The following is a 22,335-nucleotide window of genomic DNA, read 5'->3' on the forward strand; positions in this document are numbered from 1 at the left end:
GCTGGCAGCTATGTCCTCCAGTGGCAATCTCGATGTCTGAGCGCCCTCTAGTGTCTCTGGTGGAAGCTGCAGGACCATCTCAAGAATGCAGCTGCCTGATTGCAAAGCTCCAGAGGGAATTATCTGCAGAATTGCTGCTCTTTAAGATACTTTTGGATGTTTAGGCTTGGGGGAGGGAAGGATCACGCCAGCGGATGGAAAGGAGGCCACGCAGCAATTCTGTTCCTGCAGCCTCCTGCTTCTCCGGGAGTTCTAGTACCGCAATTCCCAGAATTTCAATTCCACTTAAAGCTGTCTAGGGCAGTGTTTCTCAACCTTGGCAACTTGAAGATGTCCGGACTTCAACTCCCAGAATCCCCCAGCCAGCGAATGCTGGCTGGGGAATTCTGGGAGTTGAAGTCCGGACATCTTCAAGTTGCCAAGGTTGAGAAACACTGGTCTAGGGATCTTCAAAAGAAAAAAAAAACCAAGATAATCCAGTTGCCTCCTGAAAAACCACCTTTGGGACTACAGGTAGTCCTTGACTTACGACTGCAATGGAGCCCAAAATGTATGTCACTAAGTGAGACATATGTTAAATGAGTTTTGCCCCATCCTACGACCTTTTGTGCCACGTTTCTTAAGCGAATCGCTGCAAGTTGTTCCATGAGTAACCTGGTTGTTAAGCAAATCTGGGTTCCCCATGGACTTGGCTTATCAAAAGGTCACAAAAGGGGAATCAAGTGACCCGGGGGCCCTGCAACCGTCATAAATACGAATCAATTGTCAAGCATCCAAATATAAATCACGGGATCACGGGATGCTGCAATGGTCATAAGTGTAAAAAAACGTCCCTAAGTAATGTTTGTTTCAGCGCCGTTGCGACTTTGAACGCTCACTAGGAAAACTGATGTAAGTCGAAGAACTGATGTAAGTCGAGGACTGTTAGCAATCTCCTCTCCCTCTGGCTCCGGCCCGGCGCATGCGCGGAACGATCCGAACAGTACATCACGAGGAGGGGGGGGGAAAACTCCCGTTCGAGCGCTCATGCGCAGTGCCGCATGGACGAACCCGAGCCTCACGGCGCACGCGCGAGGCCTGAGGGGTTGGTGGGCGGGTCCTGCCAATATATATATATATTTTTTAAAAATCCCCCCCCCTCTCTCCCTATCTCTGCGCTTGCGCAGCTAGGGGGGGGGGTTCTGTGGCCGGAGGGGACCGGGCTGCCCCTCCCCAAATCCGGAGGAACCGGTGAGTGGTAGGCTGCGCAAGGCATTGTGGGAAAGGGGTAGCTTCCCTCCTCCCCCTGCTTCTACTTATTCTTGGCTCGCGGGCCCTCTTTTTTTTTTCCCTTCTCCCCAGCCGCGGTGCATGATGGGATCGTGGACTCCGCCGTGGTCCGCTGGCGGCAGAGCATGCTGGGAAAGAAAGGCCGGGGCCGCTTTATAGCGCTTGGCTTGGATGGGGGGGGGGGACGGTGGGGCAGGCCTGGCTGTTATGGGATGGGGCCCCGGGAGAAGAGGGGGAGCGGGCGGGCGGGTAGGGGACAGGCTCCCCGCCATCTCTCTCTCTCTCTCTCTCGTGTCCCGCTTCTGCTCCCCTTGCAGGTTGGGGCTGCTGGCTTGTTTGAGGGGTGATGTCCGAAGTACCCAAGCCGGTGGAAGTGGGCAGCTCTGAGGACATTGGCTTTGAGGAGGAGGATGGGACCTCGACTGGTGAGCGCACAGGCCAGGCGGAGCTGGGGGCTAGGGGGTCCCTGAGCTCGCCTCCCCCCCTGTGGGGGGGGGCGAAAAAGAGGCTAAGAGGCTCCTCCTGGGGAGCGTGTCACGGACACGAGTGGCCCTGGCTCTGTGTGTGTGTGTGTGTGGAGGGTGGGCTTCTGGTAGGCCGAGGGGGTCCTCAAAATCTCAGCAACGTGGGAATTGTCCCCCCCTACTCCGTGCAACCTCTTGGAATTGCAATAGCAATAGGAATAGAATTGGAATAGGAACAGAATTGGGATAGAATTGGAATAGGAATAGAATTGGAATTGGAATAGAATTGAAATAGAATAGAATTGTAATAGGAATAGAATAGAATTGGAATAGGAATAGAATTGGAATAGAATTGGAATAGGAATAGAATTGGGATAGAATTGAAATAGAATAGAATAGGAATAGGAATAGGAATAGAATTGGAATAGGAATAGAATTGGAATAGAATTGAAATAGAATAGAATTGGAATAGGAATAGAATTGGAATAGGAATAGAATTGGAATAGGAATAGAATTGGAATAGAATTGGAATAGGAATAGAATTGGAATAGGAATAGAATTGGAATAGGAATAGAATTGGAATTGGAAGAGAATAGGAAGAGAATAGGAATAGAATAGAATTGGAATAGGAATCTATATATATAAAAGCCAAACACCACTCACTCACCATGAAATCTTCAGAACTGTTAACTCTACAAACCTGAAATTTGGCACGTATGTTCCTCTTGGCTTCTAGGTGCTCGTTAAGAAAGGATTTTTCGAAATGACCGTCTGATCATTAGTATTACTTATACAGTATTAACACGCTCTGATGCTAAGGAGTTAGACATTCTACTCCCCCTCCCCACCTGAGAAGAACTCTGTCCCAACTGCCAGTTGCCTCACATTCCGTTACCTGAGTTCAAACCGGCAGACGTTCCACTCCTTCACTCAGGAGCGGTCTGGGGCTCCTTACAGTTTCCCTCATGAGTTCCAATCACCGACTACCACTGAGCCAATGGATTGTGAATCGAATTGCTCCTGCATAGTGTCCCAGCCCCAACTCACTTCTTACACTGACCTCCTCAGTCCAGATGAATCTGTTCCATCTACTGTTACACCAGTTAAAGGGAAAAGAGGGAAAAAACACAGGAAAAGATTTACAGATGCGATTAGGAAAACACAAGTAAGGGAAACTCCAAAAAAGTATCATCATCCCAAAGTCAATGGAGAGGCTGTAGAAAAGTATGCATCTAATGACCGTTACGTTAAATATGAACCTCAGAGTGATTACTCCAGGGGAAAGGTGGTTGAGCTCGGACCTCGGTTACCCTATGCCTGGTGCTGTGCAGGATGAGACTCCCGGGATGTGCTACAGTGGCGGAAAAGTCCAACTCCCTCCCCTTGAGTTCTCCCCTTACACTGCCCGATTACGCCCGGCCACATAGTTTTGTAGTGAAGCACAGGTATCCAGCTATTAGAATATAATTTGAATAGGAATAGGAATGGAATAGGAATGGGAATAAGAATAGACCTGGAAAGAGCTGAGGTGGCGCAGTGGGTAGAGTGCAGTACTGCAGGCCACTTCAGCTGACTGTTATCTGCAGTTCGGCTGTTCAAATCTCACCGGCTCAGGGTTGACTCAGCCTTCCATCCTTCCGAGGTGGGTAAAATGAGGACCCAGATTGTTGGGGGCGATATGCTGACTCTGTAAACCGCTTAGGGAGGGCTGAAAGCCCTATGAAGCGGTATATAAGTCTAACGGCTATTGCTATTGCTAATAGGAATAAGAATAGAACTTGAATAGGAATAGAATTGGAATAGAGTTCACTATTGTCCAAGTGTAATTGGACATACAAGGAATTTGTCTTCGGTACATAAGCTCTCAGTGTACATAAAAGCTGTAAGTGATTAAATCCTGACCACCATCATAAAAAGAAATTCGTCATAAATCATAAGATACAACCCAGTGGTAACAAGTGGTAACACACGGTTAACTTTCCCGTTAATTGCACACCTTGAATCAGACCATCAGGGGGTGGCGTTGTGCAAGGAGAGTAGTTCAAAGGGACAGCCCAGGAGACTTGAGTGAAGCAGCGCTTAAAACATTACACACCACAATTCCAAGCGGCACTTTGCTGTCATTGAGGTAATCCTTGACTTAACGACCACAAGAGAGCCCCAAATTTGTTGTTGCTAAGTGAGACACATGGGTTAAGTGAATTTTTTGGCCTCTTTCCACTTTTCTGGCCACACGAATCACTGCAGCAGATATTTAATCTAGTAACACTGTTGTTAAGTGAAGCAAGCTTCCCTTGTCAGATTTGGCTTGTCAGAAAGTGGCAAAAGGGAATCAAGTGATCGCAACCGTTGTGGATATGAGTCAGTTGCCAATTGTCTGAATTTTGATCTCATGACCATGGGGATGCTGCAACGGTTGTTAAGTGCAACGGTCATAAGTCACTTTTTTCAGTGCCGTTGTAACAGTCACTAAATGAACTGTTGTAAGTCGAGGAGTACTTGTGTTCTGGAGGGGCTCCTGCAACCCCCATGTTTTTCTGAACGGGTTGCGAGGGATGCATTGACTTGGGAAATGATGGATAGGTTCCATGAGCAAATAGGTTATCTCGCACCCTCTGGATAAGTTGGAGTATGATTATGAACTTGTCCAGCATGGTAGAAGTTTAAATTTAAAGAATGCTCTGCACAATTGACTGAAGAGTTTCTGCTTCTGAAGTGTGGGCAGAGAAAGCTATACTTTTGAATAGCAAATATCTAAATCGTCATATACCTAGAATAGCCAATACTTGAGACCAGTCTGCAGCATTGACAGGGATGCAGTGGCTCAGTGGCTAAAATGCTGAGCTTGTTGATCAGAAAAGTCATTAGTTTGGTGGTTCGAATCCCTAGCACCGCGTAACGGAGTGAGTTCCTGTTACTTGTCTCAGCTTCTGCCAACCTAGCAGTTCAAAAGCATGTGAAAATGCAAGTAGAAAAAATAGGAACCACCTTTGGTGGGAAGGGAACAGCGTTCCGTGCGCCTTCGGCATTTAGTAATGACCACCTACATGACCACCGAGACGTCTTCGGACAGCGCTGGCTCTTCGGCTAGAGTCGGGAATGACTAGCACATATGTGCGAGAGGAACCTTTACCTGCAGCATTGAGAAACTTGCATATGATCATCTTGATCTGCCTTTGAGGTTTAATGATCAAAAATTAGTTTCCTGATTCATTACTTTTAAGCATATAAACTTCCATGATTTTAGAGCAGGGAATGATGGTCCTTTTAAGACTTGTGGACTTCAGCTGCCATAATTCTGGGAGTTGAAGTCCACGGGCCACTGTTCTCCACCTCTGACTTAGACTATGGTAGATAATGGTTACTTTGAGCAGAACTCATAGTGGGTTTTAATTGTTGCAGGTATTTCAGCCATGCAGGAGGAGGAGGAGGAGGAATCGGAAGCAACCTCGGTATCTTCTGGAGACAGTAGCCCCGCGACCCCATCTGCCAATGGCTATCCTGGTAAGCGGACCAATCAGATCCTAGGAAGGAGTGTTACATCACAAGAAAGTTTGGGGCAGCAGTAAGAGAGATGTTCAGGTTTGATGTTGGGCACAGGCTCAGCTATTAAATTTATTGTGCTTGGGACCGTAATCTGTAAAAAAAGGCAATCAAAATACTACTTTACTACATTATTTCCAGCACCACCGAATATCGTATTTTTCAAAGTATAAGACGCACCTTTTTCCTTCAAAAAAGAGGGTGAAAATCTGGGTGCGTCTTATACACTGAATACAGCATTTTTTGCCTCCTGAAACCTCACCCCCTTCACCAAAATGTCCGAGCATACTTTTTAGGCTTTCAGAGAGCTCCTGGGGGCTGGGGAGGGCAGAAATGAGCGAAAAAAGGCCTATTTTTTGCTCAATTTTGCCCCCCCAGCCCCCAGAAGCACTCTATAAGTCTCCTAACGGCTATCCATCCCCTTTTTTTGACACAAAACGGGCCCGTTTTCGCAAAAAACTGCCTGTTTTTTGCTTGTTTTTGCCCCCACCCCACCCCCAGGAGCACTCTAGAAGCCTCCTAAAGGTTATTCATGTCCTTTTTTTTTTTGAAAAAAAAAATGGGTCAATTTTTGCAAAAAATGGGCCGTTGTTGGGAGGTTTGAAGAGTGCAAAAAAAAATTTTTTTTTTAAATTTGCCTCTTCAAAACTTTGGTGCATCTTATACTCCGAAAAATACGGTAGCTGTAGTTCTTGTACCTTCTTAATTTAAGGTTACTTTCCTCACATCCCTTTATGATTGCACAAGAGACATAAAACTTGTCCCTTTGATTGAACAAATTATCCATGGGGCTAGCAAAGGAGGAAAGTCCAAAAGCCGAACAAAACCGAAGAAGCTTCTTGGAATGAGAAGCGAAATGGCTTCAAGGAAAAAATAATAATATCAAAGTTCGGTTGTCTTTTGCAAAAGCACCTTTGGGACAACCCTGACGTGGATGATTGAGAATCTCCATAGACCATAGGTATCAAAATTATGGCGTCACGTTACCATCGCATGATAATCTCATGGAGCTGGGGTGGGCGTGGCCTGTGCATGACACACCGGCCCTGCGTGCCGTCAGTTTGACCCCCCCTTCCCTAGACAAGTGAGGAAAACTTTGTTCTCCTCCCCTGTGTTAGAGCTATGAGTTGTAGCGTGGGGGACCAGCCAAGAATGGCTTGTACTTTACATACTTCACATTGTTTTCTGTCTCTTGGTTTTCCTAGGTCCCCAGAGCAAAGACCCCAAACTGGCCACTGCTGTGGAACAGGTGGATGATGTTGGAGAGGGAGGGCAGGATCGCCTCAGCTCTTCCCAGGTTCCCAGCCCCGAATGGCACGAATGCCCCGAGTGTGGGCGTGGCTTTGGCACATCTCGGGCCCTGAAGGTGCACCGTAGCTACCACGTGGGGCGCAAAAGGCCACACAGTGGCTCCTCTTCAACCAAGCCACCCCCACCTCCACTGATCTTGCCGGGAAATCCTGACAGCCAGGAAGGGCGGACGGCCCTGACTTCCGGCCGGGGCAGAGCTTTTCACTACATCTGTGCTGAGTGTGGCGTGGGCTTTACCTCTCCTGCCACGCTGGAGGGCCACCGCTGCGAACACAGCTGGCGCAGAAGCCCTCCAGCCCCTCCTCGTAATAAGCTGGCTCCTCCTCCTGCTGCTCCCAGAGAGGCTAACGGGGATCAGGACACAGATGGGGCTGACGGACCATACCACTGTACGGAGTGCCCGGGGGAATTTGGCTTGGTATCCGAACTTCACGAGCACTACATGCTCCATGCTCGGGGAGAGCTGTAGATTGGCCTTCAGCCCTCCCCCCCCCCACATCCCGCTTCCATTTCCCTGTTGTCATAAGTGGCCCCTGCTAAGGGATCTTTCCTGCTAAGAAAACTCAAAAGTGAAAGCTTCTTTTATCTTTAATTCCTTTTAAAAAAAAACAACAAAAAGACACATTTCTATATTTCTGAAATGAATTTAGCTTTGGAACGAGGAGAGGCAGGACCTTGAGGGCAATTGCTGGCGGGGAGTGCAGTGACTTAAAAGCCCATCTGCAGGAAGAAGTGAAGTTTCCCTCTTGTCCCTGCCCTTTCAGTGATCTGGATCTGACAGTCCCTAAAATATTCTTTAAAAAAACCCTCCCCCCCAAAACCGAGATCCTTTTCATGAACTTTTGTAACAGTAGCACTAGCAGGATTGCGCCCTGCAGGTCCGTTTCATTAACAGAACAGGGGTTGTCTTATGCCAGACACACCCCAAAGGGGGGGGGGGAGGCAGGAGATCGTAAGAGATGAATCGTTTGTCCGTATGCCCGGCGAGATCCTGCTTCCCCAGACAATCCCTTCTCAGCCGGGGGTCCCGTTTTCATTGTCGTTATGTTGGCACCTGGGTGGTCCATGCCGAAGTACAGAAGCTGTATTCCGTTTGTGTGTGCGTGCGTGTTGTGTGTTTGGCTTTTAAAGAAAAAACAGCTCCTGGGAGTGGCACCCGACCCACCTAACTCATGAATTCTAACAATATCCCTTCACGGTAGTAGTTGGGAGAGAACGGTTTAATAAAAACGGTTCTGTCTGACCCTTTTATTGTGCCCATCTCTGTGTTTGCAAATGGAGAGTTTGGGGGAGGGGGACTGAAGGGGTGTTGATTTGGTGCAACTCTTGACTGGGGTCTCTCTTATATAAGGAAACCAGTTCTAGTTTGAAAGGCGCTGTCTGTGCAAATGAAGCTGCCTGATCTTCTCTCGAGTTTAATGGTGCCCAAGTCGTTCTTTACAAACCAAGATCTCTTTAATGTCATTATGAGAGTTTAGGATAGCAAACATACTGTTATGTAAGCTCCCCGTTGGGAGAGCGAGTACGTTCAGCGAAGCGTTGTGAGAGTTGTGTTGGAGAACACACAAACCAGCATACAGAGACACTGCAGTTTAAATAGGCTTTTACTTTTCGTGGAAATAGAGGTATCAGAGTCCATCAAACAGTCCAAGTCATACACGGATAAGACAGTCAGTCATCAATGTCTTTCAGTTAAGGGATAATCCAAATAACATAGTCCAGTAACATATAATCAGTCCAGTAATCAAGGTTTGCTAACAGTTGCAAAACTTACAATAGCTCACGGCACTCAGATCAGATCAGCCCAGCATCTAACGAACAGAGAGAGAGCTAACAGTCATTTTGGCTCCCTCTTATGGCTGATTGAGGAAAACACCCAATCACATTTGCAGCATGATTTAAAGAACAGGTACAACATTGTTACATGATTTATATATTGCCAACCCAACCGTTAGAATTATATTCCTAACACATACATTCTGCCATCACCAAAGCAGACCTTGTGATTGTTTGCCAGGGATATTATAGATTGGCCTCAACTTACAGTTACGTAGCAACCTATTGAAGTTACAATATGTTCTGACCTAGGCTTCCCAGGAGCATGACACAATCTCCTCCTCCCGACAAAAAAACCCTTTTATTAATTTACTGCGAATTCTGCTCATTCATATCCATCAAAGTCTTTCAAGGGAGGATTTCTGGTCACAGACCTTATCTGGCATGGAGAACTGCCAGGCCGATATCTGCAGAACTTGGCAAGGAGTTTTCGAGAGTCACGAAGCAATTAAGCAGACCTTATGATTGTTTGCCAGGTATATTATAGGTTGTCCTCAACTGGGCCGCATAGCAACCAGTTGGAAGTTACAATACACCTCCCCCCAGAGATACTTACGATCCTATTCCAAAGATCTATTGACCACCCCAAGTCATGTGACCATATTTCAGTCCCTCTGCAATTGGCCTGCATTTATGGCTGGCTGTGGTGCTCTGTGGTCACATGACTACATTTGACGATGTTTTTCCTGAAAACTGGCATTTGCCAGCCCATAGCGAACAAGTGATTTACTTTGACTGCAGCTGTCACTCTTAAATCATAGCAGTTGCTTAATAATCACAAAATAGGTGATACAATGAGATTGGTCACATGATCCAGATTGTTGGGAAGCAATATGTTGCCATTGTAAACAGCTTAGAAAGTGTTGTAAAACATGGGGTGGTAAGTCTTAAATGTAATTGCTATTTTGTCTAGATAATGCCAAAGCCAAATCTGGTTTCTATAGATCTGAATCTATTCACCAAATCTCCCATAACTTTGCATAAATATGCACAGACAGCTATGTAAGCAGTTTTGTATTTTTTGTCTCTGGAAAGTTCCATTGCATTTAATGCAACAGACTCCATAAAACTAAGGTTATCCAGAAGTATTATTTAACTGCTCAGAAAGAATGTTGTGCTGTGCTTATTAAGGCTTCACCATTTCAAAAAGCAATAGCTGTTGTAATCCTTCACCCTGCCTGGAGGAAAAATCAGTTGAACCATACCATTAATAGAATAGGGACAAACCTCTGCGACAATTTGACGACAGTCCCAAGTTTATAAATTAACTGGACTAGATCTCTACTGCTTCAGATCTTTAAGAAAAACGTTGCAATTCCTTCATCATCAGATGCTGATTCTAGAAAATCAATCTTCCTAATATATGCCAGATACAAGACATTTCCTGAAATATAGATAATTGCAAAGTTTCTGTTACTATTACTTCTTATACATGGCTGTACAGGAAAGCAGATGAAATGACTTAATTCTCACTGGAGAATATTATTTCCAACACGTGACATGTAAAATCGCAGAATTATGGATGGAAAACTGAACAGAAAAGCTTAGAGCGGACGGCGCCTGCGCCCCTCGTTTAACGCTCATAATGGCTGGGAACCGCGCATTGCTAGGAGCATGCGCAGATACAACTAGCCAGTAGAACTCTTCGAAGCGTCTCATGCAGCTTTGGAGAACGCGTTCTGTGGCGCGCCTGCGCTATTTCTCACCCTTATCCCCGAAGCTGTCTATGATATTGCCTGAAACAATAATTTATGAGATCGGGCGGTTGGAGGCTTCCGCATTTCCCCCAAATCTCTAATTTGTGTGTGTGAAAATAGCGGGCGGAAATCCTAGGCACGCAGCGGTATATAAGAGTATGAATTTCGTGCAGGCGTTCGTTCGGAATGACTCCCTCTACGGGAAGCGCGGGGGCCTTTCTGAAGAAGGAAGGACCCCTGACAGAGGCCTACTGTGGATCGGAGCGTGGTTGGGAGAGTTGGGGGGAGAGGCAACCGAGGCTGTCCGGAGGGGATGACCGGGGAGCCAGCAGGGATTTGGGGCAAGTTTCCTCTCTCGGAGGGCCGCAACTTGAAGGGGCTCCAAATGGAAGGCTCCGGGGGCCGCTGGGGCATCGATGAGAGGCGCCTGGGAGGGGTAGGCCGCCGAGGCGGCGGCGGCAGACAAGGCGAGGAACAGCAACAGCAACCCCGGCCTAGCTGTGGGGCGGCGGAGGGGCTCGTCCAGGGCTTGAGGCTCCACCTGGTTCCCCCGAGGGGCAGAAAGGAAGCGCCTCTTCCCAGGAGGAGGTCAAAGAGGCCGGGCCTTTTCTTAACGGGGAGGATGAGCTGAGGGGCAGCCCTCGTTCCTTTCCCGGTTCTCTCCGGGCAGAAGCCTCCTTCCATCCAGGCCCTTCTTCCCCAAAAGGTAACGCCCTACTACGGCTTCAACCGTCTCTTTGCTTAGGCCGGCCTTGGCGTCCCTCCTCATGGCAAGTTGGGGATGGTGGGGTTGGAAGGGAAAAAAATCCATCTGGTTCAGTAAAAAGCTGGGAGATAAAAGACGCTGGAAAAGACAACAGGGAGGCTGATTGGAAAGTGGGTTTTATTTTTATTTTTTTTAAAGTCAGTTTTTATTTTATTTTCTTACGTACAAAAATTCCCATTTCAATTTAACAGTCTGGGTGCATCCATTCTGAAAGGTAATAATCACAATTTTCACAATAACATTCCTTATGTTGATAACAATTCTGTGTGTGTGTGTGTGTGTGTGTGTGTGTGTATGACATCCCTAACACCCTTTGTTGTGTGTCTCTGCTCCACCATAACTCTGGAATGCCTGGGCCGCTGAAATGAACAGGAATGGATTATCTCTAGTGTCAAATCATACTATTTTTGACAGTGATAGTGTGCACTTTGGATTCAGGTTCTGTTAAGATACAGCCCGTTGTGCCTTAAAATGGCATCTACTGTACAGCACAGAGTTGCCATGGTAATGGCTTCACAGTACTCCACAAGGAGGCTCCCTCAGCTTCAAGCAAAGAGGATAAGTTGTTGGGAGAGGTGCCTGCTAATGCAGTTAATCACTTCAAAGGCTGTTCCCTGTAGAATTTTTCCAGGTCTATTGGCCAGAGCAATTAAGTCTCTAATTCTCACCACAATGGTTGAGGCAGCTTTCGTCTGCACCTGGTAACAGGCCCAGGCCCAAGTGTCTTTTTCTTACATTTACTTTATGGTATTCCATGATAATAGATTTCATTGCTGTAACGATGCCACCAAGGAAACATCGGGCGATTGGCCAAGTGCAGTCAAAGGCCAAGAAAATGAAACACCAGCGTAGACAAGAAACTCCCGAGGAGAGGAAGAGGAGACTTGCGACGCAGCGTGCGCGAGCTGCTACATCTAGAGCTTCAGAGACAGTGCATCAGCATGAGGCCCGACTACAAGATAACAGAGATCGAGCCAGACGATCACGGAAGGCGCGACATTTAAGCTTAGCATTGGAAGGATTCCACTATGATGCACATAAAGACTACTCGCAGCAGGCAAGTGTTACCATCGGAAAAATAGAAATGGTTTGTAGTCACTCTCAAGCCAGAAAGTTTACATTAGAATCTCCTGGTATTTGCTGCAAAAATAGGAAAGTTAAACTGCCAACTACAGCCACCACAACAACTGTTGACTTACACATCAGCAGATAAATCACAGTGTAAGCATTTTCTTAGTAGCATGAGAAAATACAACTCATGTTTCCAAATGACATCGTTCGGTGCCACATCAGTCGTTCAACAGCCTGGATTTCCATCGACATTCACATGATTCTCCATTTCTCCTTTAGGGAAATATAATATTCTGCCTTTTAAAAAAATATTTCCCAAAACATTTCGTTCTTCTGTGGGGTTGGGGCATCCCACAGTGGGAAAAACAACACAGTTACCTTCTGGGTCTCTTGCGTTGAGCTTGCTTGTTTTATGGATCCGAGAAGGACTTAGAATAATTTTATTGTCACTTTAAGTGTACACTAATCGGCATACATTAAAATGAAATTTGCTTTAAAATGAGAAAAGGGCTCTTCAAAGTTGCTGTCAAACTTGCTGTAAGAGAAAGTTGTGATCCAAAGAGTCTTGAAAGGGGTATGCTGTGCTCAGGTCGGAACAAAATCACGCAGGGAAAAAAACCTGGGAAATGTGGCTATTTGGGGCTAAAATTGGTACAATGCCCTCTTATTGACCGGGAGGCAGGAGGAGATGAAGTCCAACATGCTTTTAGAAGTCAGTGTTTGTGGTGTGTAGGAAGAAGGAACAGGATGGGCCTGGGTGTTTTGCTTACTGCTTGATTTCGTTGTTACAGGCAGCGATGGCTGAATCTTCTGCAGTTGGCAAGTTAACATTGGCTGAACCATTCCTTAAAAAGGTGTCAAACTGTAACAGTGGTGCATCACCATCCCAGAAGCATCTCTCAGCCTTTAAACCCGAACCTCTCTGCATAGATGAAAACCCTGCAACAATGCCAGCAGAGGGCAAGGACAAAGAATGCACTGTGAATACTACCATCTGTGAGTGTTGAGTCTGGTCCTTGATTTCAGAGGATTTCTAGAGGGTTATAGTTACATTAAGAGAAGAGTGGCGTGGAGATGGAGCTCTTGCCTCAAATCAGTAGCGGGGTGGGCATGGCCAGCTCGATGTCACTTGTGTCAGGCGCCTGTGGGGGCCTGAGCACTCTGCCAGTAAAAACGGGCTCCCGAGGTCCATTTTTGGCTGCGATGGCCTCCTGCAACCTTCCGCCAGCGGAAATGGAGCTCAGGAGAGTCGTACATCGTACATGGCCCTTGCAAGCTCCGTTTTCACTGGCAGACGCACTGTGGGTTGGTCCTTTGCTGTTTCCAGGGTGGCCCCATGGGCCAGATCTAAGCACCCTGTGGGCTGGATCTGGCCTCCGGGCCTTGAGTTTGAAATCCCTTCTGTAGATTATTCAGTTGTTTCTTTGTTGTAGTGTGATACCATTACACCATTGCTTGTCTTAGAATCTGTAGATTAGCTATCTGTACCTTAATAACTTTATACCCACTGCTGCCTCTCTTCCCTCTCCCTTTCTAGTTGGCCTGGATGCCAGTCAGTGTTTTCACTGCCTGATTACCTTCCCTGACGAGAAATTCAAGGAACGGCATATGAAGCGAGAACATCCAGAGGAATTCATTCAGGCCAATTTGCGGGATGCCCTGTTTCTCTGCTTCATCTGTAAAAAGGCTTTCCAGAGTTCCCAAGCACTTACCTGCCACCAGCGAGGCCATGCCTCGCCCTCGCCCTCCGATTGCAGTGACGGCCTGCGCCCCACTTTTGACTGTCCTGACTGTGGCCGCCGTTTTGACCAGCTGGCCAACTACCAGCATCACCGCCTAGGCCACACGGCCAGCTGCAGCTTGCCTCATCAGTGCCCCTATTGCAGCAAAAGTTACCGGCAGATTTCCAGCCTGCGTCAACACCTGGCTTTCCACGGGCAGACCCAGGTGTTGCTACCCTCCCGGCCCTACTCCTGCACCGAGTGTGGGGGGAGCTTCAGCCACGAGGCGGGTCTGCACGACCACTACATCCGCCATGCTCGTGGGGACCTCTAGTGGCAGCACTACCAGTCCCTCTGCTTCCTGAACCTGAGTGGGGAATGGAAGGCCATGTGCATTGTTGTCTGGGATGGAGAGCTAGATTCCTTTTGGGGGGCGGTTGTGGAGGGGAGGGATACAGGGCAAAGTCTTTGTCCTTAGAAAGTGCTGTGGCTGCTTATGTTCCCCTTAGAAAAATTGCTCAGAATCCGTAAAGAAGCATTTCCCCGACTCATCTTTTTTCAACCTTAGCAGCTCTTAAGGGGTGCGGACTTCAGCTCTCAGAATTCCTCAGCCAGCCTATAAAATAATCCTTGCCTTAACAACAGATGAGCCCCAAATTTCTGTTGCTAAGCGAAAGACTTGTTAAGTGAATTTTGCCACATTTTACAATATAAGAGCCGAGGTGGCGCAGTGGTTAGGGTGCAGTACTGCAGGCCACTTCAGCTGACTGTTATCTGCAGTTCAGCGGTTCTAATCTCACCGGCTCAAGGTTGACTCAGCCTTCCATCCTTCCGAGGTGGGTGAAATGAGGACCCAGACTATGGGGGCGATATGCTGACTCTGTAAACCGCTTAGAGAGGGCTGAAAGCCCTATGAAGCGGTATATAAGTCTAACTGCTATTGCTATCTTTCTTGCCAGAGTTTGTGGCAAGAATCAAGAGTTGTGAAGGGAATCGCTTGCAGTTGTTAAATCAGTAAAAGGGTTGCTGAGTGAATCTGGCTTTCCCCATTGGCTTGTTAGAAGCTCACCAAAGGTGATCACATGACCCCAGGACAAAACAAAAACACCTTACACCTTTTCAGGATATCCGTCGGCGCAAGTAACCTTGTGTTATAAAATGAAGGGGACCCTGGAAGTGTCACTCTGCACCCTCACAAAACTACATTCTCTAGCATCTTTTTGGCCCTTTAAAGTGTCTTGAGTTAGTCCTTGTAATCCTGAAAATGGTAAAACTAACTTGAAATTGTTTTCACAATGGTGTGAGTGAATCTTCCAGATCTTAAAAAGGTGTGAGATTGGCTCAGAATGAAGTAAATCCGAACATTGTCGTGCAGGACTGTTTCTGCTGACTGCCCTTCTCTGGATGCTCGAGGTGGAGAATTTTAGGCAAAAGATCTTTTTAAAATGTGAAGTCCCTGTGGATTTTGCATGTAAATGACACATCCTGCAGGTGAATTGTGATTTATACACGGACCTCTGTATCTTTTGAGGTTATGTTTCCTGGCACTTTATTTTTTATTTGATATTTTATTGTATAATGGAATATTTAAAAAGTAGGAAAAAATAAAACAAAAAAATAACTTGTTGGAAGCTGGCTGGGAAGGTTGCAAATGGCAGTCATGAGACTTGGGGTACCATAATTGTTGCAAAGGTTGCTAGGCCCCCAGATTGTGATCATGGGGACATTGCAATAATCATATGTGCAAGCACTGGTTGTAAGCCCTGTCATAACCAAACAGTAGCTATGTCAGTGATCGTAAGTCGATATTTATACATATTTTCTAGTAGTAGTCTTGACTTCCCTCCTAATAGAGGAGAAAAATAGGATAGATTGCTATATTAATTTCTGCCCCATGTACTGGATATCGTTGTCAATTACCAAATATATTTTTCAGAGTATAAGACGGACCTTTTTCCCTCAAAAAAGAGGGTGAAAATTTGGGTGTGTCTTATACACTGAATACAGCATTTTTGGCCTCCCGAAACCCCGCCTCCTTTGCAAAACCCCGCCCCGTATGCTGTGCATAGCCTTTAGGAGGCTTCCAGAGTGCTCCTGGTGGCTGGGGAGGGCAGAAATGAGCAAAAATGGGCCATTTTTTGCATGTTTTTGCCTCCCCCCAGCCCCCAGGAGCACTATACAAGCCTCCCAAAGACTATGCATGCCCCCCCTTTTTTTTTTTACAAAAAACAGGCCCGTTTTCTTGAGGTTTGAAGAATGCAGTTTCTTTTTTAATTTGCCTCTTCAAAATCTTGGTGCGTCTTATACTCCAGTGCGTCTTATACTCCGAAAAATATGGTAGTCAATTCACTGCGAATACAATTTGCTTCAGGCATGCTGGACAAATATTTTGTAAAGGGAATTTTGATCCCGCACTGCCTGGCAAATCAAATTAAGATAAACAATTTTTAAAAACTCCACAATTGGGCAAGGCCTGACTGAGAGTGAAGATTTTAGAAACCCAGTGAGATGGATGCTATAAACAAGAACGATGATCAAAACAAGATTGTACAATAAAGAACAACTATTTTAATTTATCATGCAGCAAATTACAAACAGGGAACAGTTTTCAAATAATTTGTGGCATGGCTAAATATACAACGTGCAGAACTTTTCATTGCAGTTTGCATTGTGCAGACAATCTATCCCTGAACAGTGTTTCTAATAACTCTGTAACATGAAACCTACTTCCAGGAGAAACAAAATTTAAACGACTCAATCTACAGAATTAAAATTCTCCTGGACAAAAAGCAGCTTTTTTTTTCTTCTTTAAAGCATGTGCACATCTGGAGAATTCAAAGACATTTAGGCACAGGGTGCGTTTCCCTGATCAGGCCAAGCTGTATGGAGCCTGTCCTAGCATAAGATATGTTTACTGTTTAAAGAAAAAATAAACCAGCTTCTCACTATATAAGACCAGTATTGTAAGCCAGGATCCTAGCACGTAAGCAAGCATTTGATTTCTCTGTAATAATAGGAACGGCTTCATACGAAGAACGTTGATTTCTCTGTAATAGGAACTGCTTCGTGTAAAGAACAACTCAAACCAGTATTTCTCAACCTTGACAACTTTTAAGATGTGTGGACTTCCAACTCCTAGAATTCTGGGAGTTGGAAGTCCACACATTTTAAAAGTTGTCAAGGTTGAGAGACACTACAGTGTGCGTGTCAGCATTGCAAAGGGGTACAGGCTTAGCACTGGTTTTCCATTTCTTAAGTTTCTGCAGACAAGTCTTGCTGGGTCCTTCCCAAAAAACCCCCCCCACCATCGTCGCCACCACTAACACAGGACACTATGCCAAGCGAACTTTGCTCTTGCCTCATCGTGTCCTATCACAGGGACGCTTCCGTTACTTTTCTCTCCGCTGCTTTTAAAGTGGGACGAAGAGGTTGTTGGCTTTTCTCCCCCAATCTATCCCTCCCCCTCTAGTCCTCCGAGAAGGCTGCCAGCAGCAGCCTCTCCGCATCTTCGGACAGCTCCACCACAGCTTGCTTCAACAGGTTGTAAACGTTCTCCACCGAGATCGTGGCCTCCACTTTACCTCCTCTGCCCCAGTAGGGCATGTAGCTCCACGCCCAGTTGCCCCACGAGGGAGGCTTCACTATGAGGTTGAGCACCTCGGTGGGGGGCATTGAGCAGGCAAAACGGCTTTGGATCTGTTCATGAAGCCAGTGGATTTCTTTGCCAGTACACTGGGCTGTCCTCGCGACCGATGTTTCGTTCAGACCGAGGTGGATGCAGAAGCTGGCGATGATGGCCAGGAGCTTCTTGACCTCCGTCTCCTTGAAGCCATCCACCGAGGAGAGGCCAACTTGCAAAGTCTTCCCCCACACGTCCTTCATCAGCACTTTGCTCTTGAGTCTCACCAGCTGGGAGACGACGGTTGGGATTGCTCTCCTCAACGCCTTCCTCTTCAACTCGGCCGCCTGTTTCTGGAGTTCTTCCCTAAGGAGAGGCAGGTCGTAGGCTTCCGCCATGAAGGAGGAGACCAAGAAGACCGGACATTCCACACCATCGTTCTTCAGAGCTTCCACGCAGCTCTTCCGGATCTGTTCCTGAAGTTTCTCCTTCACGTTGGGTTGGCTTCCACCTGGAGCCTCCACGTCTACGTCGATCTTGTTCCTCACAAAGAAAGACTGTTTCCCTTCCGAAGCGATCATTTTGGCCAGACAGCTGTGGATGTGCTTGTAGCGCTCCGAGGCCACCAGGAGGAAGGCGCTGTAGCGGCTAAGGTCCAGGCGCTTCACGTCATCCTCCATCAACCCCACGCCTGGCAAATCCCAAAGGAACATGTTAGGGACGGAAGGGAATGGGTAGGCTGTGGCTACCCTGGTGGTCTCGGCTATTCCGGTGGGGGCTGCCCCTGCCTCTTCAGCGCCTGCTCTTCTCAACGCGTTGATCAGGGAGGAGTTCCCTGAGCCCGTTTCCCCAATCAGAGCTACATTCAGATGGATTTGAGTGGGGTCGACCAGCATAGCCTGGATTACCCCTGGGACATCTGCCAAGCTGCTGAACTTGCAAATCTCAAATAGCTCCTTGACCGTCTTTTGACTCACTGCGTGGAAGTCCTTCAGATTTCCCTCGTGGTGCCTAGAAAAAAACCAAGAGCAGAAATATATACTGTAAGCATAATGCATCGTCTTCCTATAGTCATTAGTTGCAATTAAAGAGAACAGTAAGAAGACCGACAGGATCCATCACTGTCTTTCTCTTTTCCCCAAGGTTTTTTATTCTTTATTAAAAATTTGGACAGAAAGATGATGATGATGATGATGATGATGATGATTATTATTATTATTATTTATTTGCCTTGTATGCCGCCCACTCCCGGAGGACTTACAAAAGACAAGGGAAAGGGGGGAACGAGACAAAGACAACATATTAAAAACAAAACCAACATTCCCAATTTCCGTGGAGGTAGATGCTTCTCAGCTCCCCCCAGCCTGCTGGAACAGCCAGGACTTGGTGGCTTTGCGGAAGGCCAGGAGGTTAGTAAGGGTCCGGATCTCAACAGGGAGCTCGTTCCAGAGGGCCGGAGCTGCAACAGAGAAGGCTCTCCCCCGGGGAGTCACCAGCCGACATTGGCTGGCAGATGGAATCCGGAGGAGACCCAACCTGTGCGATCTAATTGGTCTGAGAGAGGTAATCGGCAGGAGGCGGTCTCTCAGGTACCCAGGTCCGATGCCATGTAGGGCTTTATAGGTAGCGACCAGCAAGATTGGAGAGAAAGGGATTATGAAAGACTAAGCAAATAACAAAATGATGAATAGGATTGTGTAGTGCGTTTGTGCCGAGTATGCTTCGGGCTGCTGGCACCACGGCATTTCTTTAGATGTATATTCACCACCAGGATGAGCATTTCAAAGGGCAAACCTTTGAAAACATAGTCACGGTCACATGATTTCCCACTTATCAACCACTTTGCAGTTTACTTAATAACTCTTGCCAGTCCCAATTTTGGTTCCTAAGCAAGGATGCTAAAGAACGTCAGTGTGTGAAAGTGTTATGTTAAATTATAAGAAATATTTCTACTTTCCTTGATAGTGTTCTGTTTTAGCATGCTTAATTTGACTTCTATATTGTAGAAAACAACTTTTCCCAGTTGCAATGCATGGCTGAAATTTGGACCACGAGAAAGGCTGAGCGCCAAAGAATGGAGGCCTTTGAACTCTGATGCTGGAGAAGACTCCTGCGAGTCCCTTGGGCTGCAAGGCCATCCAACTGGTCAGTCCTAGAGGAGATCAACCCTGGCTGCTCTTTGGAAAGCCGGATCCTGAAGAGGAAACTCAAATGCTTTGGCCACCTAATGAAAAGGAAGGACTCCCTGAAGAAGAGCCTCATGCTGGGAACGATGGAGGGCAAAAGAAGAAGAAGGGGACGACAGAGAAGGAGGTGGCTGGATGGAGGCACTGAAGCAGTTGGCGCGACTGTCAGTGCCTCCATCCAGCCACCTCCAAAAGGCATCATGAAGATGGAATGTCAGTGCCGTTAGACCTGGCGGGAAACACCCACGCATGCGCAGTCCGAGCAGTCGGTGAACTCCAGAACCTTCCACCAGCACAATGAGAAACCCCTCCCAAATACCACACCCTCCCTCCCCGTTTCATGGCAGCTGAAGCGATAGCAAAGCAGAAGCTGACAGCGACCTTAAATGGACTCTGGGGGCTGGTAGAGGACAGGAAGGCCTGGAGGAACATTGTCCACAGGGTCGCGATGGGTCGGACGCGACTTTGCAACTGAGAACAACGTAGAAAACAACTAAGGAAAAAAGGACGTTAGCTCGACAGGCTAATATGAAAGAAGGACAGAATGGCATTGTACGGAGATGTTCCCAGCCCTGGCAGGAGAGCCAAAATGTTCTAAGTCAGACTCTCCTTGACCCCCGTACCTTTTCAAGTTGAGTACTTCTCCTTCCAAAGCTTCCTCGAACGAAGCAAAGTCGTATCTCTCCGTCTGCAGCCCAGACACCAGGAAGATCTTGGCCTCCAAACCATCCTTGGTCAGCTTCTCGGACAATTCCTTCCTGATCCTGTTCATCTGCTCTGCAGGATTGTATCTGTATTGAAGGCGCTTTCGAGCTGTGTGAAGATCCAGGTCGATCTTGGTGCGAACCACGATGAACGGTTTCTTCTTCCGCTTGATGGCCTTAAGGACTTGGAGATGGATGTCTCTGAGGCCCCTGGTTCCTACCACCAGCACAAAGCAGCTGAACGGCTGGAGGTCACCTAGCTTTGTGAGATAGGCAGCCGGGTTCTCGGTGGCTACGAAGCCGGGTAGATCATGCAAGTTGAGGTGAGGGAAGGTGGGATGGACGTGGACCTCTGCAGAGAGCGGGGGGCATTGAGCATCCCGGAAGTAAGCATCAAGGTTTGTCACGGGGCAGGGCTTGCTCAGGAGACCCTCAACCAGCTTGGTCACCCCTGCGCGGTGCTCCCCTAGGATCCCAACATGGGCCTTGAAGGAGTTCAAAAAATCCAGCAGTTCCTGGATTTGAGAGGCAGCCGCGACGGAGTTCGCGGCCAGATATTGAACCTTGCGGTTCCTCAACTCTACTTCGTCTAAACAGGGAAAGCTGGCCATGGCTGAGCTGCAGGAAGAGAAGAGAGGAGGTGAGTGGTCCAAGCTGGTGAGAACCCAGGCTGGATCTCCTTCACACAACCACATCTTATTACATTGTAACAGCTAAGTCGAAGCGCCCATCAACCTGAGTGACGTTGAGTTGGCCACGCCCACCCAGTCACATGACCACCGTGCCCCGCCTATCCAGTTAGTCATTAAGGCAGAGAACCAGTTGTTAAATTATTTGAATCCCACCACTGGTCTCCAACCTTGGCAAGTTTTAAGACTTGTGGATGTCAACTCCCAGAATTCCCCAGCCAGTATGGCTGGCTGGGGAATTCTGGGAGCTGAAGTCCACAAGTCTTAAAAGTCGGCAAGGTTAAAGTCTTTAAAAGTTGCCAAGACAAAGCGATGTATTTGACATCCTCTCTCCAGCCCCATCTCTGCTTTCCCACGACTAACATACCCCTGGCAGAGGCCTTCCGGAATCACGAGTGTCACGCTGACAAAAACAATAGCACTTGGACTTCTATATCGCTTCATAGGGCTTTACAGACCCCTCTAAGCGGTTCACAGAGTCGGCCTATTGCTCCCAACCATCTGGGTCCTCTTTGACCCACTTCGGAAGGATGGAAGAAGGCTGAGTCAACCTTGATCCCGGTTGGGATTCGAACTGCCAAACTGCTGACCAGCAGAAGTAGCCTGCATTACTGCTCCCTGCTGGCTTTCAGGTTGGTGTCCTGGCAACTCACTTCCATCAAAAGCCACTGGGGAATGGGGAAGGGTGGGTGGGGGCAGAAGGGCCCCCAGTAGGCGGAGCTTAAAAGAAGTCCCCCCCCCTTGAGAGGGGCTTAAAGACCCTCACAGCTCCAGACCCTGCTTTGTCTTTTTGCCCGGGGGCTCCCACCCTCCCAACCATCGGGAGGAATCGAAAGCTACCGCCACCCGACCACGCCTTAAGGGATAGGGGGGGTGGGCTGCTACACTTCAGACGACCGTGAGAAGGCAGCAAAGAGCGCAGCCCATCATTTGGCTGCGCTCCGGAGCCGCACTTTGGCGGTTCGCTCACCTGGCAAGTGGTCCGCGGGTTTAGCAGGACGGATTAACCAGAGTTGGAAGGGACCTCGCAGGTCATCTAGTCCAGCCCGCTGCCCAAGCAGGAGACCCTACATCTCTCCCTCCGCCTTTCTAGGTGACCTCCCCCTGTAGCCCCCCCCACCCCACTCCCTTGGTCACTTGCCCGGCTTAGTGGGAAAGCACCGCTTACCTGTCCTCCAAAAGGGATCCAGGCGGCGCGAAGGAGAGATCCGCGGCCAACAAGCCTACGCGTGGGCAGTCCTTTCCCACCCCACGACCCCCGTCGGGCTGGGGCTTCCTCCTTCCACCCTAACCCCGCTTCTTCTCTCGCTCCGTGCGCGGGGAGCCTCCGACGCGCTTCCCGGGACTGCGCGATCCAGAAGCCGCTTTTACCCCTTTTCCCCTCCCCGGTTCTCTGCTCGCACCGCGGCGCCGCAAAACCGCCCCTTCTGACGCGCCGGGGAGGAGAGCCGAGCAAGGA

General features: G+C 47.9%; 3 protein-coding genes across 7 annotated transcripts; 2 read left to right on the forward strand and 1 right to left on the reverse strand.

Moving 5' to 3' along the window:
* The first annotated feature begins 1,114 nt into the window (after positions 1 to 1,114).
* ZNF428 (zinc finger protein 428) lies at positions 1,115 to 7,836 on the forward strand. 2 transcript variants are annotated; one of them, XM_087727411.1, is made up of 4 exons: positions 1,115 to 1,230; positions 1,587 to 1,694; positions 5,136 to 5,237; positions 6,482 to 7,836. In XM_087727411.1, the coding sequence occupies exons 2-4, from the start codon at positions 1,616 to 1,618 to the stop codon at positions 7,054 to 7,056; spliced, it is 756 nt and encodes a 251-aa protein (XP_087583537.1). In that variant the 5' UTR covers positions 1,115 to 1,230; positions 1,587 to 1,615; the 3' UTR covers positions 7,057 to 7,836. The 2 variants fall into 2 exon arrangements, with proteins under 2 accessions (XP_087583537.1, XP_087583536.1); XM_087727410.1 differs by lacking the exon at positions 1,115 to 1,230 and having other exon boundaries at positions 1,503 to 1,694.
* Positions 7,837 to 10,352: 2,516 nt separating this feature from the next.
* On the forward strand, positions 10,353 to 14,382 carry ZNF576 (zinc finger protein 576). 4 transcript variants are annotated; one of them, XM_087727444.1, is made up of 5 exons: positions 10,354 to 10,461; positions 11,078 to 11,100; positions 11,651 to 11,947; positions 12,753 to 12,953; positions 13,495 to 14,382. In XM_087727444.1, the coding sequence occupies exons 3-5, from the start codon at positions 11,668 to 11,670 to the stop codon at positions 14,010 to 14,012; spliced, it is 999 nt and encodes a 332-aa protein (XP_087583570.1). In that variant the 5' UTR covers positions 10,354 to 10,461; positions 11,078 to 11,100; positions 11,651 to 11,667; the 3' UTR covers positions 14,013 to 14,382. The 4 variants fall into 4 exon arrangements, with proteins under 4 accessions (XP_087583568.1, XP_087583570.1, XP_087583571.1 ...); XM_087727442.1 differs by lacking the exon at positions 11,078 to 11,100 and having other exon boundaries at positions 10,353 to 10,461; XM_087727445.1 differs by lacking the exon at positions 11,078 to 11,100 and having other exon boundaries at positions 10,364 to 10,826.
* Positions 14,383 to 16,231: 1,849 nt separating this feature from the next.
* Positions 16,232 to 22,203, reverse strand: LOC106555038 (interferon-gamma-inducible GTPase 10). Its single transcript, XM_087727446.1, has 3 exons — positions 22,045 to 22,203; positions 20,107 to 20,805; positions 16,232 to 18,308 (listed from the first exon to the last, which is right to left on the reverse strand). The coding sequence occupies exons 2-3, from the start codon at positions 20,796 to 20,798 to the stop codon at positions 17,144 to 17,146; spliced, it is 1,857 nt and encodes a 618-aa protein (XP_087583572.1). The 5' UTR covers positions 20,799 to 20,805; positions 22,045 to 22,203; the 3' UTR covers positions 16,232 to 17,143.
* Positions 22,204 to 22,335: the final 132 nt, after the last annotated feature.

The sequence above is a fragment of the Thamnophis sirtalis genome, unplaced genomic scaffold (assembly GCF_051295495.1).
Source record: "Thamnophis sirtalis isolate CommonGarterSnake01/CBP01778 unplaced genomic scaffold, rThaSir2_p1.2 scaffold_13, whole genome shotgun sequence".
In the NCBI taxonomy this organism is placed as follows: Eukaryota; Metazoa; Chordata; class Lepidosauria; order Squamata; family Natricidae; genus Thamnophis; species Thamnophis sirtalis.

Coding starts and splice junctions, on each gene's coding strand:
- LOC106555038 (XM_087727446.1), bottom strand. CDS start 20,798: ATGGCCAGCTTTCCCTGTTTAGACGAAGTAGAGTTGAGGAACCGCAAG. Junction 18,309..20,106: donor GAAGTACTCAACTTGAAAAG/GTACGGGGGTCA, acceptor GTTTTTTTCTAG/GCACCACGAGGGAAATCTGA.
- ZNF428 (XM_087727411.1), top strand. CDS start 1,616: ATGTCCGAAGTACCCAAGCCGGTGGAAGTGGGCAGCTCTGAGGACATT. Junction 1,695..5,135: donor GGAGGATGGGACCTCGACTG/GTGAGCGCACAG, acceptor TAATTGTTGCAG/GTATTTCAGCCATGCAGGAG. Junction 5,238..6,481: donor ATCTGCCAATGGCTATCCTG/GTAAGCGGACCA, acceptor TGGTTTTCCTAG/GTCCCCAGAGCAAAGACCCC.
- ZNF576 (XM_087727442.1), top strand. CDS start 10,434: ATGACCGGGGAGCCAGCAGGGATTTGGG. Junction 10,462..11,650: donor GGAGCCAGCAGGGATTTGGG/GCAAGTTTCCTC, acceptor CCATGATAATAG/ATTTCATTGCTGTAACGATG. Junction 11,948..12,752: donor AGACTACTCGCAGCAGGCAA/GTGTTACCATCG, acceptor TGTTACAGGCAG/CGATGGCTGAATCTTCTGCA.